Source organism: Vollenhovia emeryi, unplaced genomic scaffold (genome assembly GCF_000949405.1).
Source record: "Vollenhovia emeryi isolate VEMERY1.0 unplaced genomic scaffold, V.emery_V1.0 DF939139.1, whole genome shotgun sequence".
In the NCBI taxonomy this organism is placed as follows: domain Eukaryota; kingdom Metazoa; phylum Arthropoda; class Insecta; order Hymenoptera; family Formicidae; genus Vollenhovia; species Vollenhovia emeryi.
The window spans coordinates 2318324-2339536 of NW_011967227.1; the positions used below are offsets into that span (position 1 = coordinate 2318324).

Consider the following 21213-nt stretch of genomic DNA (forward strand, 5'->3'; position numbering starts at 1 on the left):
CGCGCGATACGTTCATTCGACTTTCGCCACGACTGGTCGATCGCCCCCTGTGCGGGGGCCGCAAAATCTCTCGGTGCCGTTGTCCCCGCCGTAATTTCTCCCCCGTTTTGCCTGGCAGCAGCAGCAGCAGCGTCGTCGTCAACCATCGTCAACACACAACGGCAAAAGCGACGGACAAGCGCGAGCGTAGCGCCGCCACCATCAGCGCGACCGCCATCGCAACGAGGTGCGCTATTCCGTTCCGCCGCGACTCGCCACGAAGAAATGCCCGTAGATACGAGATCGATCAGTCCGGGTTCCTGTGCGTCGAGCATGGAGGTATCACCGCCATCGAGCCAGTAACACGAGCGTACGAGCCCAGTCCAACGCGCGTACGTCGCCGTGCGAGAGCGAGCATCATCGCGTCACTCCACGCTCACGTCGGGTCAGCTGCTGCTCTGCTGCTGCTGCTGCTGCTGCACCGCGCTGCCTACCCTACGCTGGGTCGGCGTATGTATTTAGTCGCCTCGCCGCCGCCGCCGTGACCGCGACCGCGATCGTGATACTTCTGTCGGGGTGCGCCGCGCGGCCTTTTGTGTACGATGGAGCTGCGCGTTGGTAACAAGTACCGGCTAGGACGGAAAATCGGGAGCGGCTCCTTCGGCGACATTTACCTAGGTAAGCTCCCCTTTCGCCCTCCTACTCCCCTCCCCCTCCCCCCCGCCGCCACCGCTCGTCGGCCGCATGCCCGCGCGAGTTTTCCTCGTCAAGCTCGGCCCCCCCCTCCCCGTCGCCCTCGCCCTCTCTCTCCCTCCCCCTCCCCCTCCCCCGCGCCTCCGTTCACTCTCGCGTTCGTACACAGTGGATTTTGTGCTTTTCCTGTATTCCGCGCGGGAGAGCGTGAAACTCGCGTGCGTCAACTCGCATGGTTATTCCCCACTTTTCTCCCCTTCTTCTCCCCCTCCCCCTCCTCTTCCCCCTCGTCCCGTTATTCCCGTACCGTCTCGCGTTTTCTCCGCTCGTCCCTCTTTTGTCCTACGGGCCTCGCGTCGCGTCGACGCGCGTAAACGAAGCCCCCCTCTGGAGCCGTTTCTTTATTTCGCAGGTACCAATATTTCCACGGGCGAGGAAGTCGCCATCAAGTTAGAATGCATAAAAACGCGGCACCCGCAGCTGCACATAGAGTCCAAGTTTTACAAGATGATGCAGGGCGGCGGTAAGTAGATCGATATTTCTATGCGTATCAATTGAAATGTTTATTCTGCACCGGGAGCCTGTATCCGGAATGTTCTCGTTTGCTCGACAGCTGATCCAATATCTTTTCTCACGCCGGTACGACGCGCAGCTGCACGACTAATGTCCACTTGCCTGCGCGCCTTTTCCCAACGTTAGCGTATCAAAATAAATAGGTTCAGTAATTCCACGACAGAGATTACGATTGAGGGGACGAATTTTTAGCCGCTCCAACGATCGCCGGTCGATTGGTCGACCGATGAAAATCAACAACATTTTTCAAAGAAAGACCACAAAGAAATGCTCTTTATTCTAACGTAAAATTATTCAGTCCTGTCGTGTGTGTGTCGTGCGACTTGCACTATCGTAGCATAATCCTCACTCTTGATATTCCAGTTGGGATACCGACTATAAAATGGTGTGGATCGGAAGGTGACTACAACGTGATGGTGATGGAGTTACTTGGACCATCGCTGGAAGATCTATTTAATTTTTGTTCAAGACGGTTCTCTCTGAAAACGGTCCTGCTCCTCGCCGATCAATTGGTAAATAGACATTTTTATCGTAACAATTCACTTCACCTGTCGCGATGCGAACATAAATTCAATGATTTGCCTTTCAATCAAGTTGCTCCGTTCGAGATAGCATTGCTCCAACGTGAAGTTTCGAGAAGTATACTGCGTTTCTAGGGTTTTTGCAACTTTCGCAATCGCTCGCGCGATTAATTTAACAGGCACTTTGATTGATAATGAAAACTGCATTTTATTTTATTAGGATCTCGGTTTTGATGTGTAATTATTTCATTTATACGTCGTTAAACAGAAAATCTTATGTTACGTCCGAGGCTGCACTCTGAGATAAAAGGCTAGACAGATAACTTTCCGCTTATATGGGTCTCCTTCAGTGTATTCATGCAGGATGTTCACCAAATACTTCACCATGTGTTCAAAGTTCATATTGCGATTATATTCATTACTTCATTTTGCAGCGGATCATTGTATACCATTCCTTTCAAGAATCATTCATATACAGCCTCGGCCAAAAGTATCTGCCGCCCCCTCAGTTCTTAAGCCTTGTGTCCACGTTCCAAGAACTGTGTCCAAGTTCTAGTTCCAAGAAATGCGTAGCCAATCAATGTGCAGCTTTTATGGAATAGCTGCAAGTTGATTGGCCACACGTTTCTCGAAACTAGAACTTGGACCAAGTTCTAGCATCGTGGACACAGGCCTTTAGAAAAGTAGCTTCCTTTGACTTTAATCAACTATTTTGTATATTGTTACGCATCGGCGCGCTAAATTGAATTACCTAAACAAAGCATCGCATCATAAACGCGCAAGGACAAGTGTCGCGAAACGTTTATAGTAGTAACGTTAAACTTGAATTTTGCTTGTATTTAGTTCACCGTGGACGCTCGAAGTGTCCACATTGCTTAATAATCTCCAACTTGTACCGACTTACTCTAAAGAATAATATTGTTTTGCTACAAAAAAAATGCCGAAAACGTGCCAATTGGATTTAGCTAAACGTTTGAAAGTACAATTACTTTTTGCGAAAGGAAAAATAAAAGACACAGTACTATGAGATACACCATACATCGTTAAAAAAGGACTGAAAGTCATCAACTGGTATTGTTTATTTAACTTGAATGTAAAATAATTTAAAGTTACTGAGGTTACACTTAGGTGGCAAATATTTTTGGCCAAGGCTGTACATAACATGTCTTTCTTATCTTAAAAGAGACATTGTCTTAACTATTGTATTATTCAGTTGCAAGAAATATGTCAGCATGTAATGTTAACATTTTTTTACAATATTTCTAAGTAAGTTTTTTTTATAAATAATAGTGTGTGTGTGTGTGTGCACGCACACACACATATAATTACATGATAAGTAATTATGCGTACTTATTTATATATATTTTTTAATGTTATTGAAAATGTTGATTAAAAATTAACAAGGGATAGAGGTAGTTAGTTTTATGCAAACTTTGAAAAAAAAAATCCATACACTTGGTGCACAAAAGGAACAATGCTATTAGTTTAGCAAGTGTTATGCAATATATACTGTCAAGCAAAACACTGAATAAACAGTTTATTTGTATCTCTGCATATAATCTTTGAGGCATGAAACACGCGCATGTGAGACACAGTGTACAGTTATAATAACAGTGCTTTAACTTTTCTATTCTGCAGATAAGTAGAACAGATTACATTCACAGTCGCAACTTCATTCATCGTGATATTAAGCCGGACAACTTTCTGATGGGTCTGGGGAAGAAGGGGAACCTCGTCTACATTATAGATTTCGGACTGGCTAAAAAGTATCGTGACGGGCGCACACACAAACACATACCCTACAGAGAAAACAAGAATTTGACGGGAACTGCTAGGTTAGCTGTATTGGTAGTTGTGTGGTATCAGAGGAAAGTTCTCTATTTTCAAGTAGGATTTTAATATGAGATAGCAGGTTTTCAACGTCGAAATTCAATCGCAAATCATGTTTTCGCAACGATTACACGATCTAACAATCAGTTTTCCACTAAACAGATTTCACTCCAAGGGCAACAAATTCATGGTGGAACCAACAGATGCTTATTAATTTAGCCGAAACTCCGCTATCTCGTATTAGGAGCCTATCGCATAATAAGGAACTTTCCCCTATATTCTTATTTTGACTAATTCTCACTCGCTATAATGCAGATACGCAAGTATAAATACGCATTTGGGGATCGAACAGTCGCGTCGAGACGATCTCGAATCTTTGGGCTATGTCCTCATGTACTTTAATAGAGGTAGTCTACCTTGGCAGGGATTGAAAGCGGCAACTAAGAGACAAAAGTACGAGCGCATTTCCGAAAAGAAAATGTCCACTCCTGTAGAAGAACTTTGCAAGGGTTATCCTGGTAAGTCTTTGTATATGGAAAACAATTCAAAACCTCTGGATATTCTTTTAATGATTTTTCTTTGGCCAAATTGGAATTAATTTTCTTGGTGAAACTGTTCAGGCAGATTTACTGGAACTTTCTACTTTTTTTTGCGTTGCATATTTATAATTGACTACATCTTAAATTAAAATCTCTGAAAGGAAACTTTATTCGAGAGAAATTAATCCGACTAATATAGTTTTATAATTCATGTGGTTCTTTTTCGAAATTTAGTCTGCAAAAGTTCTCCAATCGTTTATAACTCAAAGATCACCGATGTCTTAGCAACTTTGTCAAGCAAAATTTCTAACAAATTGGCTTTAAAGCAACCACAGAATCTGTCGTTGCAGTGATGGTACTGTATATACATTTTGCAGTCTTTATCTAACAAATTTCTCGACTTTATAGTAAAGAAACATTTTATTAATTATTGCAGTGGAGTTCGCATCGTATTTAAGGTACTGTCGAGACTTACGCTTCGAGGAAAGGCCGGACTACTCGCATCTCCGACAACTTTTCCGAACGTTGTTCCATGGTCAGGGCTTTACCTATGACTATGTTTTTGACTGGAATATGCTGAAGTTTGGCAACGCGAGACAACCGACGTTACCCTCCGCGCAACAAGCACCCATGCATTCGCAACCGTCTAATGCGGCGCTACCTTCCGGGACCAATAATGATCAGGAACATCGATCAAGGTTGGTCAATGGGGGTTTTTTTAGTCGTAAAGAACGCTCGTTTGTTCTAAAAAATTCTTAGGCACTAAACTGACGCCCGTTAGTGACGACATCTTCACGCCATACCGTCTTTTCATGTTTATAAATAGCGTGGTCATTTCATTGCTCTCAAGCGTGCTCTATTTTTAGCGTCTGGGGCAATGAATTGAGAAATGGCCACTTTGAACAACATTGAGTAATAAAATGTACCTTGCAGAAATTCTTTTTAGTAGTTATTGTTTAACTTTCTTATTTAATTTCCATTTAACATATACGTCTATTCTCATTAAAGTCTTAAATGTAACCTTTTCAAAAATGACTGGAGGAATTGCAGCTTTTTAAATGCTGTTAAATTGCCTCGCGGTCTCCTATATCAATGATATACTTCGTTTGATGTTATGCAGTCTCTATTTTTATAATGTACCGAATATTTCATTTGTACGCGATTATTATCCTTATTTGTTTATTGTTCTAAAGTTACACTTCTTTCCGATTTCAGACCTTACACGCGGCAATGTTTGCCGAACGCGTCCGTGGCGACGGTAGGCCCGACGCTTGGACCGAATGCTAGTCTGCGAGCAATCCGGCAGAAACGCGAGATGGAGACTCGTGGCGACCAGGACAATCAGGACAAGAGTGATCTTCAAGGTAAAATACAATTCTACCAACAATTCTGCGCAAGCCAACAGAATTTCGCTATTGCCGAACGTAAGACGCAACGCAATGTGACAATCGGACATTTGCAACAGCCCGCGCCTGGCTGTAATGAGACCGCTGCTGCTGCTGCCGTCGTCGCGACACGCGTGGCACATCCATGTCAATTCAGTACATTCAAGTCGACCACGCCGGGTAATAGAGAACCAGACGTGGCGGCTTCTCTAGACCTGACCGGTCTCAATTTAGGACGTAGCCGCGAATTAGGTCCCAATCGTACCGCCGATTTAAATCCCGCTGCTACGTCGCGCGACTATTATCAATCGATGATGAGTAGAACGCGCGAGAGGAGTCCGAACACGGCGTCCCGTCAGCTCGATAAACAGAGTTATTTTTTTCATGGGCATAAAACTGAGAAAGACGTAGATCGCGAGGTCGTGATGTTCAAGGATCTAGGGACAGGTGGTTCAAATTGCACTCGACCGGTAACGGACGAGAGGGATGATGCCGCGGCGACCTCAAGCTCGATGAATTGCTTTGGTGGCCCGGATAAAGAGAAGAATTATGGCGATTACAACGGCGACAGAAAGCTCAAGGGTCCAACGATGGGCGGTACGCGACGTCTCACTACGGCGTACGAGACGCGTCGCGACTCGGGAAACATCCAGTTCCTCGAGAAGGAGGGTGAGATTTTTAAGAAGAGCAGTAACGAGTTGTTGCAGGAAGCTTCCACTAACAAACGCAGAAATTTCTCTTTTCGTAACAAGGAGAAAACACACAGAAGCTTAGAGTCGCTCGAAAGGAGCATCGATCTACCTACCGCTGATTGTAAGAGTCTGGATCTTCTGCCGGAAGAGCGATCGAAGACCTTCTTCCATGGCAAACAGAGGAGTCTTGATTCGTCGCAAAAGTCGGCTAAAAAGTCCTTCGATTTAATGGCGATGGACAAAGCGCGTAAGCGGCCCAATTTCTTTCAACGAGTTGGTAGAAGTCTGCATTTTTTACCCAGGGAGCGCGAGAAACGTCAGGACCTCTTGAAACGGGAAGAGCGCCCGATCAACAGCCAGTATCCTCAGACCGATCAGGAGAAGTGCGAGTATTTTTTACAGAGGCGCCAGAAGGACGTTGATTTTTTTGAGCGCGCACCAAACGTGCTAACCGATCGTGCTCCCGTTCAGTTCAATCTCGGTTCTTTCGACGAGCTCGATATCGCAGTTGTACCAAAATCCATCGATTGTCCCAAAGACGTGCAGCTCGAAGAGAGTACATTTCGTGTGACGGCAAACGCAAGTAATCTTTTAAGCACCAACGCCGCAGAAAGGAATATGAAACAGAGTAATCTGGACGCGAGCAAACCGTCGTCAGTGCGATCCGATAGTCTTACCAATGCTGCCGAACTGGTGCAGTCGAGACTTCTGGATCCCGTGGCGAGTGTCGCCACCCAGGAAACTTTGAGCGGCAATAAAGACAGCTTAGAAATCGGATATTCCATTAGCCAACTTGGCAGACTGTACTTACAGAATCTGCAACACGTGGGCCGTACGGACGGTTTGCAATCTCTGGAGAACGCCATCGGAGCGGAGAAATGCGAACGCTATATAGAATGGATAACCAGAGACGATCTGGACGCACTGAGTCATGGCACGAATTCTAGCGATTCTCTGGCTCATGGTAAACCGCAGGGTAACCTGGAGATTCTTAAAGGCATCCTCTTCGACATTTTCGTTTGCATTTGCATTTAAAGGCCGACTTGACGGAATTTATGAAAAAGCGAAACAAACACAGCCTTTGACATCACGTACCGAGCGATCTCTTATATATTCTCGCGCGTAAAACTGCCAAGATTTCGATAGTCTAGAAGTAAAATATTTTCTACGAAAAAAAAATAATTTTTATACTGGATATTTTGTGCAACACACACACACACACACACGCACGCACACACATACATACATTTTTATACAGTACTTTATGATAGTATTTATAATGGATATATTTGTACACTGTCGAATTATCAATGCAAAAAATCACATTGAAATCTTGGCCACTTTTGAACAAACAAGATTGCCTTAATCCCCAAATAAGAGTGAAACCATTTAGAACGGATTGCAATAGCCGATACGAAATCTCAAGCGAGTACGATTTTTTTTACCATGCATATATAGCGTACGTGTAAGCATATAGGCGTGATAATTTTATATACTTGCGGCCTCGTGCAGGATGCGCTTGTTAATTCTCGAGAGACACGCCGCAAAATTTTAATGCTCGTATCCTTGCCGCAAATGATATTACAGACAAAATTGATTTTGTCTCGTCTTTCTCTATCGTTTATATTCTACCCTACGATAACGATTTATAAGTGTCCACATACCAAATTACAGTAATTAATATATATTATAATTTACGCAAACACAGATGCAATTGCGGTACGGTCACATCTCGCTTCACGTTTCCCCTCGGAACGCTGTCCCACTAAAACGTAATTGGTTTTCTCTCGAGTAATATGTACGCGGAAGTGGAATTTATAGATTTTATATTCAGAATTTGTACCTCCAGAATGTAGTCCTACTCTTTTTATGTTAAAATGTTTAACATCGATTTACTGGAAGTAACTACTTCGCGGAATGCATACTTATAATGATAAGCGAGATATGACTGTATGTAGATACATACTTTTTTGGACGACCACAGATGCAACTGCAGTAACGGTATAATGAAACTAATGATGAGAATAATGAGGGGAAAAAATGGAAAAGGAGTAAGAATTTGATTTTCACGGAAATATTTTTATTATATTTTAATATAAATTATTTTATTTAAAATTACTTTAAACAAACTTCACGGTTGTATACACATAGAGAGTGCCTTTTATAGTTTCTTTTACAATAATATGTTTGCTGCTATAGGCACATATAAATTTACTTTTCCTTTTTTTTTTAAATACGTTTAGTAGATTTTATTGCCGTATAACGTTTCCTCACATCTTGTTCCTTTTGGATCATATATTAATACATATTTTTGGATCATCGTTTATTAGCGAAAGTCATTCGATTTTAAGATGGCAGCAAAACAAAACGGATTACACGCAGCGCAGTTTATAAAAATGATATTAACGTAGGGAGATACAAGGCTTTAATGATTTCTCATAATTTATTTATTCTTATACTCCTGATGGTCTTTTTATTGTTTAGACTGAAAGTTAATAGACTGATAATATTTGTTTAAAAGTTTGTTCGCAGTGTCGTAGAACATCATTTTTATAATATATACATATATTTACAATATTTGTGACTTACTCTCTGAACTTTTTCTCTTCATTTTGTGTTTGATATTTAAAACTTTATAATGTCCCCCGCTCTGTGACAAGTATAGAAAAACTAATACTGTATATATAAATATCTGCTTTTCCATTTATGGAGAAGGACGTCGATTCTAACGCGTAATATCGCACAAACGCATTCTATACAATTGCAATATTTTATCACAAGTTCTACGATGCTGTATGACCAAGCGATAAAAATCGATTAACATCTTTTTGCAGTTCCTTCCAAGTTTTCATTTAGGTTACATTCTTTCCTTCTTATATATATTTATAAGATAAAGAGTTAGAGATTAACGAGCTGACCCTCTGTCGACTGATCCTACGTTTTTGCATTCATTATTCATTATTTTAAAAACACGACGGTAAAAAACCAATTGTGTATCACAAAACATAAATTCGCTAGCCATTGTGTATATGCTAAAATCATAGTCAATGATATATGCGACTATTATTTTTTCAATATACATAGGTTTATGTATTGAAAAACATATATGTAGGTATATATATAATTTTCTACTTACATATGCATATACCCTACATATGCATACCCTCTCATTATACAAATAATGAAAACTGACCTAAAGACTGTTGATTATTTTATACTCGATTAGAGGTTTCACGACTAATTTCTTATTGCAGTGCTCGGAATTACATTTCGAACCGATTTCTAAGACGATGCCTACTATTCCCCGCTACCACTTGGAGCTCGACGGTCGAGCCATCAATCACCCGAGTGACGCTGTGCCTCAGGAGCATATCTGATGAGAAATACGCTGGGATTGTATTTTTCGCTAAATCGCCAATTGAAACTTTCTTTGCTAAATAGTTTTTATTCTCATAAATAATTAGATACTAATCCCTTTTTTTTTGTTATTAATGTATTATATTGCTTTGTTCGGAAAGTTTGTGTGGGGTTTTCCAAGAAGCGTTGAAATATGTGTATCTATGACGTGCATGACTTTAACCTATGACATAACATACATACGTATTCTAGAAAGTGATATTTCAATGCGTTATTTAAAAAGCATTTGAATCAATTGAGTTTTATTCATTTTACATAAATCTGATAAGGGAAGAAAATAACCCTATCGGAAAATATGCACTTTCCGAACTTTCCGAATGAACATTGCAATATATGTTCTATGATATACTTGTAATAATAATAGTATTAATTAAAATTTTGATACTAGCTTTTTGCATCAGTTGTGAGGTACTATTATTGATGTATTTTTTAGTGGTTCTCTCAGTAGGCCTCCTATATTTCACTAAAAAATAGTGAAGAAGATGATAAAATATGTAGCTCGGCAAGAAAGCAAAATTTTATATAGAAACGAGCAAGAAGTCAGAAAAAATAACCAATTTGAATAACAAAAAAAGTCCTTTGAGCGATGTATTGTTATCCTTGTTAATGCAAAAACTTGCAAAATCTTTGTGGACATATCATCCGTAGCAGTGCAAATAATTCAGCAGATTAAATTAATATTCTTATACAAATAGTTTTTTTTACTAATTTATATTAGTAATAGGAAATTTAGCGTTTAATTATTTACGAAAATAAAAATTATTTAGCAAAGAAAATCTTTTGATAATAATTTAGCGAAGATATATTTCAGTATGTATTTCATGTAGTGACGCTTTCGATACAGCATACGCAATCGGCGGCTCTGCAGTCAGACTTCGAGCAGTGGGGAATAGTCACTTTAGAAATCGGCCCAAAATATGCATCTAATTCCGAGCACTGTCTTATTGTACCCCAAATGGAATCTTTGTGATTTGTTGCTATCATCAAATTCCAAGTATGAAGCGCTAAAAATATCATAATTCATTAGGAGAATAGGCATGAAACGTACTGCGTTCGATGTCGTTAACGTAAATTACGCGCCACTTGTGTCGTTCGCATTGAACGCGTTGTTAATTATAATTAGCACTTAAAAAGAAAACGATGTTGTGTTTCTTTATTTTTTAATTATTGACATTTTTATCATTCGATTAATTGTACCCTGCAACGATTGTGAATCCTCGACCAACGTGCTTACTCAATAATTAATTAAGCGTACGTATTAGTCTTTAGTACGTTTAACAATAACGTTCTGGTGAAATGGAAGAAGTAGTCTGATGGTTGACGAATCGACGAGCCTTCGCAATTCAATAGCCCGACTTCTTTTTCGTTTTATTAACTGCCCCATATCTCGTAATGTATGTCACGAGGAAACGTCTAGAGACGTGAAAAGGTTACCAAAGCTTAGATAGGAAAGATAAAGTCTAGTTTTGCTACGTATCCATGATCTTTGTAATCTGAAGAGAAACTTTGGTTCTCATTAGGCGTAACGATCGAATGAGATTTATTGATATCTCGCAACGACACTGCCAACTTCTTCCTACACACTAGACCACCATCGGACGTCGTCTTTATCGTCCATCCTCCCAGTTTTTCTTCACTCGTCTAGCATATCTTCATATCGTATACCTATCTGTAATCAGTCTGTTTTTTTATTGATGATGATGATGATGATGATGATAATGAAGAAAAAGTAGTAAATAAATGTTTTTCCATTCAAGGACTGGTCTCTTTTTATTTATCTCACCACACGACATTGTCGATTATCCTTGTCAAAATTATTTCTCACTTGGCTTGAATGGAAAAACCCAAGCGCAAATAACTCGGAGATTCGACGATTCGCGAGACATACGTCGGCGAGAGAGAAAGCGGGAGAAAGAGAGGAAAGATAGAAAATTCTACTTTTCGGCTAATTTGTCGCATCATCTGTCTTCACAAAAGCGTACCATTTCCTCATTTTGATTAATTTTTCGAAACACTGATGTTCCAACTTTCGGTTACTTTCTTCTTATTCCTATTTTATATTGTAATGATTAATTTTTCCATTTTAATCGCCAAGAGTGAAAGATTATCCGTCGTTTTCCGCGCCGGCCGGTTGATGTCAAGTACGATTCTTAATCGTATGAGATTCCCGAAGCAAATATGCCGCATTGACCTGACGAATATATCCTACGTAGGATTAAAAATAGCACTTAGTTCTCGAGACTTACCTTACTTCATTTATCACTTCTTTTGATTGATTGTTGTTCCGAAAGATTGCAATAGTAGTTAAAAAGTGACGATGGGTTTCAGTAAAATTTAAGGTAACATTTTCCTACTCAAACGGAATGCCACGGTGAACATTTTAGACAAGTAAAAGGATGTAATCAAACGTATCCTTCAGTCAAAATCGATTAAAACTGTAATTTATAACGAATTCATTAAGTATGTTGGATTATGTCAGCCTGCATGAATTCATATAAAATAGTATTTTAATTTTCGAAATCTAACTTCACATAGAGAAAAGTCCCCTATTATGAGAAAGGATCTTAATATGGGATAGCGAGGTTTCTGTTAAATAGGCATCGTCTGATTGATTCCACCATGACTCGTCCTTGGAGTGAAATCTGTTTAGTGGAAAATTCATTGGTGGATTGTGTGATCGTTGTGAAAAAAGATTTGTGATTGAATTTGGGTGTCGAAAACTGCTATCTCATATTAGAAACCTATCTCACAATAGAGGACTTTCCTCTATCATTGTCATCAGTCGCATTAAATGTATTTAAAATTCTATGTGCGCCAATCAAACAGACATATCGCGTATCTATATACCTCGCTAATGAAGATTAGATACGGCAACTGGAGCAACTGCAATTTTGTAATGTGACGACGCTACTTTGGGTATAAAGAGGCACACTCGTTTAGGTCATTGTTACGATCTGTAGATTATGTCATCTTTCAAAATAGTTTTAAATTACAGGTTAATGCATGGTGGGTATAACATACATATAATACAATACTGTGAAAAAAAAACGTATGCTCTGCAATGTAACGAGTGCTCTTCTCTGCCTACGATTGTTTTATTCTTCCTTACCTCCTGTTTTTTTTTTCTCTTCGGCGACTTCTTCAGTTACCTGCACGATTGAATGTACTGACCAAACTATTGTCGGCGAGTTTATGAGAGAGCTGAAGTTTCGGAATTTTTTTGGGGAAAATTGTTTTGAACAAATATCGCTATTCCCCTATAACTGCTTTTGGATTTGTACAAACTTGTAAAACCTGCTGTGTGTGTCGAGAGAATGGTAGGAGGCTTTCGCGTGCGTTTATATATATAGAAGAAAGTCCCTTATTATGAGATAGCGGGATTTCTGTTAAATTAATAGACCTCGTCTGTTGATTCCACCGAAAATTTTGTTGCCCTTGAAGCGATATCTGTTTAGTAGAAAATTCATTGTTAGATTGCGTACGGTGTCAAAAAAGATTTGTGACTGAATTTGGGTGTTGAAAACTTGCTATCTTATATTAGAAACCTATCTCATAATAGAGGACTTTCCTCTATATGTAATATAACGTGTGTGTGTGTGTGGTGTGTGATAAAAGCTAAAAAGTCTACGAAACAGGCAGGGTGGCAGCGAGTTGACAATACGAAAGAAACACACGTAATGTTGTTAAACACAGGAATGTTGGCAAAATTTCTCTTGCGGTTTTTTCATGTATTATGTTTTTTCTGATGCTCTCTTTCAGCATCGGGTGCGGGTGGACAAGAGCGAAGGGTCAGCATGCGGTTGCACCGTAGGGATACGCTACTAGCCGCTGCAGGAGAAATGCAGCCCAAGTCCAAGTGAGTTGCTACACAATATAGAACGACTAAAGCCGCTAAACGACTGGGTATAACTTGCTCTACTGAAATCCGCGGATCCGTTTACAAAGAATACGTAAGCTTGCACAGATTAGCTACTTTCGCAACCATTCACTATTTCGGTCATATCAGTGTAATGTAGATAATAGGAAAGTTTTGCCGTTAGAACGGATGATACACTAGACTTTTCTCATTCTCATTATTCATTTAGATTGATACTGAAATAGGTCGCTGAATTTTTCTTTCGTCAATTTCGGATCTTTCTTGCCCTGAAAATTTGGATGTTTCTTTACATCTTTTTTTTTCCACAGATGAGCTTTATAGATTTTTACTTTGTAATTCAGTTTTTTCAAAACGGCTGGATATCAATTGGACAATTAACAACTTATGAAAGAGAAAGATGTATCGATTTCAAGATTAATTGATAAATACGCTGCACATTTTTGGCGACTTATTTTCGAGTCACCTCATAAAAGTTTTTGGAGTCGGTAAAAATTCAGAGCTTGTTACACTCTCGTTTTCGGTCTTGCATGAACATTGCACATTTGGGGGAAAATTGCATTCTAAGCCTGTTTTCGATCCTACTTATATCTCTATATCGAGCGCCAGTGTGGCTATGATACGAAGTATGAAAATTTGCGATATATTAATGACGGTGTAAGTTCCATTTTTCAATTTCATCGCTATATTTTCACAGCTCTTACCAAATTTTACGATTTATCGGTGCGTGATGAGGCCAATTTAAAAAAATTACAATTTGTGTTATGCTTAACGCTCGATCATGTTTTTATCAGTACGCGTTAGTTGAATGGAAGCTTAATTTTGGTAGGAAGGTGGTGTCGTAATACCGTGGCATGGTACTTTAATTAATTATGTTTATTGAGAATAAATGGAGATTGGGAAAGGACGGAGGGAGATACGTTTTGTCATTTGGAAAGAATTCTCAATGTGCATATCTTGTACGCAAGATGTCTCGTCACTTTATTCTTTAATGGCTTATTTCTTGGAGCAAACAATAACTCTTTGAGTTGCCAGCAACCGAAAAATGGATTATTTTCTTACGAACAACCTAATTTCTCCGAGGAGTGTGGTTTTGTAATATTTATTTTTGCTTCAAAAAATATTATTTACAAAGTAATCAGAATATGTTAGTGACGTAGCGATACAGACACCCTGTATATATGTTCTGATAACGCATGGATATCGAGTAAAAAAATATCAAGAAAACATTCATATCAAACTAGTGACGAGCTACAAACAAGCATTCTCTCCAAATGAAAGTCGGAAGTTACTATTGCTTGCTATCGATTGCACTCTTACAATATAATTATTATATTGTTATTTTTAATAAATTAGAATATGCGTAATTAACAAACTAATATTAACAAATATGCAACGTAAGATATCATTTCTGTCTGGAGAATATGTCTCTAATTGCCTGTGGCTTTTGTTAGCCGGATTGGTTACATAATTTTGAGAAAATCGCATGTGATTTTGGTAAACAAATAATTTTGGAACAATTCTTTTGATCGTTAGACTTAAGTCCGATTGTACTTGATGTTATTGGGATGCCCAAGCACAGATATCGCACAAAGAAAGAAGATAATTTGTGGCATTATTTTTGTAATATATACAGTTTTTAAGGAGAAACATTTTCCATAGGCGAATAATACTTTTTCAACTCACTTTGATTTAAAAAAATTTCCTTTACGATATCTTATTATATCGGTATATTATAGAACTGACAAGATAATGGACATCTTGTATATTCGAGAAAATATTAAATATGCAAATTAAACGGCGTTCAGTAAAATTTATACAGAAATAAGAAGCGGAGTATTTCTTAGAACGCGCAGTATGCTTCTCCGTGTGGAGAAGACTTTCACATTTACCTTTCAAGAAGTATAAAGCTAAGCCAAAGCAATAAGAGCGTAACGACTCGGAGAATAGCCGAACGACCCAGTTGGTTATTGTACAATTCCACTTGGTAACTGGTTAATCAACTTTTCGAATGTCTCCAAACGTAGGCATGATTTATAAAACCAGAGGACATTGTTGTAGTCTCATTAATACGTTCCACTTACAAGTATCGGAATATGATCAAACTCGTACATATGTTTTTGAAATTGTCAGATTTATATGAAACAAATTATGAACAGTTTACTTTCTAAACAACTAAACCACTAAATTCCACTGAACGAAATTTTATATCTATAACATAGGAATAACTGATAAATAGCGAATGCTTTATATGGATTTAAAAATTTATTTTGGCTAAACGAGTAAAATGTAAACTCGATCTTTATCGCTAAAGTTCGACTATGCCAAGAGTCAGATGTTTATTTCTCATGTTAGCTGAGATCAGTGGCATCTTTTTAAAGCTCTTAATAATACATTTTTACGCTTCACTAACGTTAATTTAGCTGTGTGAGGACATCCTTTCGAATAACTGTGCATGTAAACATGCACGTTTTAACACTTTGAATTTTTCTCAAGCATCTGATACATCCGTTTTGCAATCTAACTAAAGCATAGACACGCAAAAACTATTTGGTATTCGAAATTCACCAAAATTCTGCTTTATGTTCTTTCGTTGACTTTTTTCAGGTAACCGAAATCACACTAATTCTAAATGACAAAAGTAGACAAAGAGGGAAAGAAATTCTCTCCTGTGCCACGGTAGAGGACGCCGATCGTGAAAAACTCTGATCATGGGGACTTTCATCGTGCGAGCCTTCTCTCCGAGTTCATTCCTCCTCACGAGCTTGTCGACTTATGCCGTTAAGAATCTCGTCGCGAACGAGAGAGCTCGACGGTATTACAATTTAACGAGACTCGAAAAATATGAGGAATTCTTGCATTACAATTTTGTTTTTCGATCTGTCGACCGTGATTATCAAGACAGACTACGATAAGACACGTTTACGGAGATGACGACCATGTGAGAGGAACAACAACGAATTTGAGACTTGTGTTTCTTTAGAAACTTGCTATTAACACGTACATCCTCACTAAAACTACATTGCATTTCATCACGAAAAATAATATTATTCAATTTCCATTACATTATTGTTTCGTGCTAACGCCGAAGGTTGATTATATCTGATCTCATATTACGAACTAATTCGTAGCCGAGGACCGCTGGGTAAGAGCGAAGTTGGGGAGGCTAGATGTAACGAACGAGAGAAGGAGCGCCGGAAAAGAAAATGGAAAAGAGAGATAAAGAGAACCTTTAGCTCATTTATGTGGTGAGGACGGTGGCGCGCTAATGTCGCTGTTTTGTGTGTCTTTTGTTTTGGAAGCGCCAATGCGACGGCAATCGGTCCACCCACCCTGATGGTCAGACGGGCAAGCGTGCAACACAACAAGTGAATCAGCAGCAGCAATAGCAGATTCATCGTCATCGTAACGACCAGCAGCGTCGTTCGTCAGGAACGGTGGTTGGTGATTACCGCCGTTCGCGCGACGCTTTACCATCTATTACCACCGCGAGCCGGAAGTGAGTTCACGAGTGGTACCACGCGGCCATCCAATGAACGGTGACCGACTTTTCCAGCGTGTTACGACGTCGCGGGGATCATCAGTGATAAGACCGGCGTGTGGTGCGCCGGTCAATGGTGCGACATCCGTGTAAGTGGCAACGGAAGCAACCGTTCTTCACGGAAATGAAGACAAGGAGGGAGAAACGTGTCGTTGCTCCGCGGCTTGTGCCGAAAACGGATACGCCGGCATCGGTAGCAACGAGACGTGGCCGGCAATGAAGCAGCTCCCTTGCATTTGCGGTGCGCAGGATTCTTAGAAGGACTCTGCGGTCATTCCGAGCGAACTCGAGGTCCGCCGGAATTTCCCCGTCGTGATTGGGAGCCCGTCTGGAAAACACCCCTCAGCGACGTTGTCGAGGAGAGTAACGACGCTTAAAGATCGCCAAACCCCGTCGCGTTCTCCGCGCGCGGGATCACGAGACCAGAGATCGTTTCTCTTTCCTCCCCCCAACCCCTTTTTTTGTCCTTCTCTTCCGTGGCGAATCGCAAATGTACAGTACACGGTTTTGATGATAAATTCTCGCAGTTGATCACGAGACAACATGAGTGTACCTCGGACAACACACAGTTACAGTTTTTACAACGCTTGACCCGCTATGGTCAAGCTAGCTTTGCTTCCTCCGAATTTGATTTGTGTTAATATTATTCGCGTGTATAAACAGCACGGTACTTTGATACGAGTTTAAGCAAGCTTATTCGACGAGGCGTTTGGTAGTATGATTATAATTTATAAATTGTTTCGTAAAAGACGATAACTGTTTCTGTCGAAAGTTACGAAGTGTGAGAGCGCGCCGTAATGAAGAACTGTAATGATATATCAAATCACATAGTATTCCGTACACACACGTACACACAAATACACACACACATTTACACAGGGTAGAGGCAATAACTATTACCACTTTAAATATCTTCGAATCTATAAAGTTCAGAAGAATATTTGTCTAACCAAAGTTATGGCGATAATAATTTTTATCCAGATGGAGACGTTTCAGACGTGAAGGTCACCTCCACTTTTTTAAAGGGTACCCCCTACTTTTTATTGTATAATCTTTTTCTATTAAGTGGTACAACTTTTATCCGAAGCATTTCTTTGTCTGCCTTAATAATTTTTGACTTTGGTAACACAAATTCTTCTGAACCTTATAGATTCGAAGATATTTAAAGTGGTAAAAGCTTTTAAATTTGTTTGCTGTTGCGTAAGTCGATCTCCGATGACTTATGTAAATTGTCTTTTAACGAAACTGACATGGCGAGATTATCGTTCGATTTTCACGAGGCAGCCACGAAAGCTAATGTGATTCCGCGCTATTATTACCGTATCCCGCTCCGTCGGGGCCAATACGAAGTTTGTATAAATGTAAAATATTTTTTGTATAAGTCGCAACGTGTGTATAAACCGGTTGTATCGATAATCGAGAATCCGACATGTGTAAAGCTATCACGAATTTTTGCACAAGGTAAAAAGAAAGCGTGGTTTTCAAAAAGATATAAACGAGATGTAGCTCCGTGTTAGTCGAGAAGATCAGGCGCGATCGCGGGAAAAAGGTCAACGAATATAACCGCGACGAAATTTTCGCGTGTTCGGCATCGCTGAAACATCAGTGGTAACTCGTGTCTTAAACTCGGGGGTTGTCGTTGCTCTAGTCGAGCCGGTGATTAAAATAGCAGGCTTCGGGAAACATCCAACGAAAGAGTTGCGGAGTATCGGTGCAAATCTACGAGTGACTTTCCGAAAGAATTCTTATCGGAGAGACGCTCTCGCTTGGTCTCGCTGAAGCGATCTCACGTCTCGATTTACGGCACGGCGGCGGAACACCAGGATCGTGATCATTTCGCTAAAACAAGCTCTAGTTAAACGATCATACAGAACGTAGTACAATGGGCGTGCAAAGAGGAGACGGGGAGTACGTCTAGTTTTTAGGGACAATTCGTTCGGTTGTGTTTAGGTGATAAGACAAAGGAGAGACACGATTGCGCGAGTTTCCAAGGAGCGTTTCTAGCATCTTGTCGGCATCGATCGGGCGTACTGTACAGGTGGAGTCGCGTGTGCGACGGATTATAATACATACACATCGCCGCGGTTCAGCGTTGTAGGGCACCTTAACAAAATGGCTGACCTGTAATTTCAAGATAATGTTAATGGTCGTATAGTAAAATTGTTATTTTTGTATATTACACACACCCACGTTTTTTTCTTTGCAAACTTCGTATACATACATTAAGATTTAAGTTGGTTATTGTGTGTTATTTGAAACAAGAACTCATAGTATTATCTTAAAAGTACAAGGCAGTCATTTTGTTAAAGTCCTTACCGTAATCGTGCGTCCCAAGGAGAACAGACACGGGAGAGATTCACTCGCCGTCTAATAACTAACGTGACCTCTCTTCGCCCCGCGACAAGCCCACGTGCTCTTTCCCTTTTATACGGTAACGATATTACTCGCTCGCTCTCGGTTCTGCTCACCGACTCCGTTGTTTTCCCTTCCTCCGGCAAATCGATCTCGTGGACGAACGAGGATACGACGCGCGAGGAGACTCGCGAGAAAACCAACACCGATGAATATCACCGAGGTTTCGTTCTACTAACGTGTGTATGTAACCCGTGTTTGTAACAGGTGTATGCATGCGTTTGTGTGCTTGTACGTCGGCCGCATGCGAAATTTCTTGTGCGCGAGTACACGGAGAGGAGGCGCGATGGACGGGGAAGGAAAGCGAGTGAGGTACGTGCGTGCGTGCGTGCTCGAATGAAGAAGAGAGGAGCGTAATGCCAAGAGGAGAAACATCGCATTTACTCCTTAGAATGTACATGTACTTGTATCTGAAAGGGGCACAGCCCTTGTAATTGGCCCAGCCATATATCTGTCTTTGTCTATACGTTTACCGCGACACGCATGTGTCGACTATTATATGTTATATTCTGTTGTATACCAGTGTTTTGTTCACAATACTTTTTTTTTATTGTACGTTTTGCTCTTGGCTTGGAGCCACCGCGTCTTCAAATTCCGTTATTGGGTTAATAAAACGTCAAAATGCTGTGTGTATGTTGCGCGGTCATTACATTTCGCGTAGGTGCAAAGCAGATTTCGTGCAGACAAGGATAGATAGATGTTGGAGACACTTCTGCTGTAATACATTGTTCAGATTAGTGGTCTTAATTATTCGAAGCTTCGCAACTTCGAAGCTTCGAAGTATCCGAAGAAACGAAGAAACTTCGAATATCGAATTTTTGAAGTTTCGAAGTTTCGAATATTCGAAGTCAACTAATGCATTAAGATATAAGCTTTCAAAGACCAACCTAATTTATCATCTGTATTTATCAACTGTATCAGGCAGTAAAAAGAAATAGTTAATAAGATAAAATGTTAATGATAGAAAATTTATTTCCTTCGAATTAATTGTATTTTTATGAGCGAATGGACAAAAATGTGTCCGACAAAAAGTACATTTGTTTTTTTTATACTTGTAATGATATTAATTAGTTGGCATTTAATTAGTTCACAGTTATAGTAAAAACGATTAATTTTGCAAAATGTGTTATTGTTTTTATCTTGTTAATACATTAGTTGATTTTGAATATTCGAAACTTCGAAACTTCGAAAATTCGAAACTTCGAAACTTCGAATCTTCGAAAAATTCGAAAACTTCAATTCTCGAATAATTTCTACGAAGCTTCGAATCTTCGAAGATTCGAAGCTTCGAAATTGAAAATCTTCGAAGAAAAATTTCAGCTCTAGTTCAGATCGGCTGCTTCTCCCAAGGGTCTATACGTTTATATAGGTTTATTCTGGGGAGCTGCCGCATTCGTATCCCACATTAACGCGCCTCGTCCACGAAGATCGTGGTACGACCTCGACTCGCGCTGGCGGTCGAACGGTCGTAGGTACGGGTGGATATGGGATACGAATACGAGTCGACGAAGAAGCTCGAGAAGCGTTCCATGTTTCTGGGTCGAGAGTTCGGTGGGTTTCCGCCCTCGTCGTCCTAATCTTCTCTCCCGTCCGTCGCCCTTTACCACCCCTCTCCTCGCCTCGGTTCTCTTCCTAACATTGTCTTGCACGGCATGTCACGCGTGGCGCGTTGCGTAGAAAAGCGAAGAAAACGAGATAAAAAAGTGCATATAGGTATATTATACCGACATCGTGTTTTTCTATGTATCTTTTCTCTT

The 21213-nt window shown here is 40.1% G+C and overlaps 1 protein-coding gene across 5 annotated transcripts; it reads left to right on the forward strand.

Annotated features, from left to right (window-relative positions):
• Positions 1 to 182: 182 nt before the first annotated feature.
• Positions 183 to 20089, forward strand: LOC105567308 (casein kinase I). 5 transcript variants are annotated; one of them, XM_012022081.1, is made up of 9 exons: positions 183 to 657; positions 1085 to 1195; positions 1609 to 1757; positions 3405 to 3601; positions 3912 to 4114; positions 4572 to 4833; positions 5351 to 5499; positions 13389 to 13485; positions 16802 to 20089. In XM_012022081.1, the coding sequence occupies exons 1-9, from the start codon at positions 582 to 584 to the stop codon at positions 16890 to 16892; spliced, it is 1335 nt and encodes a 444-aa protein (XP_011877471.1). In that variant the 5' UTR covers positions 183 to 581; the 3' UTR covers positions 16893 to 20089. The 5 variants fall into 5 exon arrangements, 4 of the variants coding, with proteins under 4 accessions (XP_011877471.1, XP_011877472.1, XP_011877474.1 ...); XM_012022082.1 differs by having other exon boundaries at positions 184 to 657; positions 16806 to 20089; XR_001009350.1 differs by having other exon boundaries at positions 188 to 657; positions 13389 to 13579; positions 16111 to 16878.
• The last annotated feature ends 1124 nt before the right edge of the window (positions 20090 to 21213 follow it).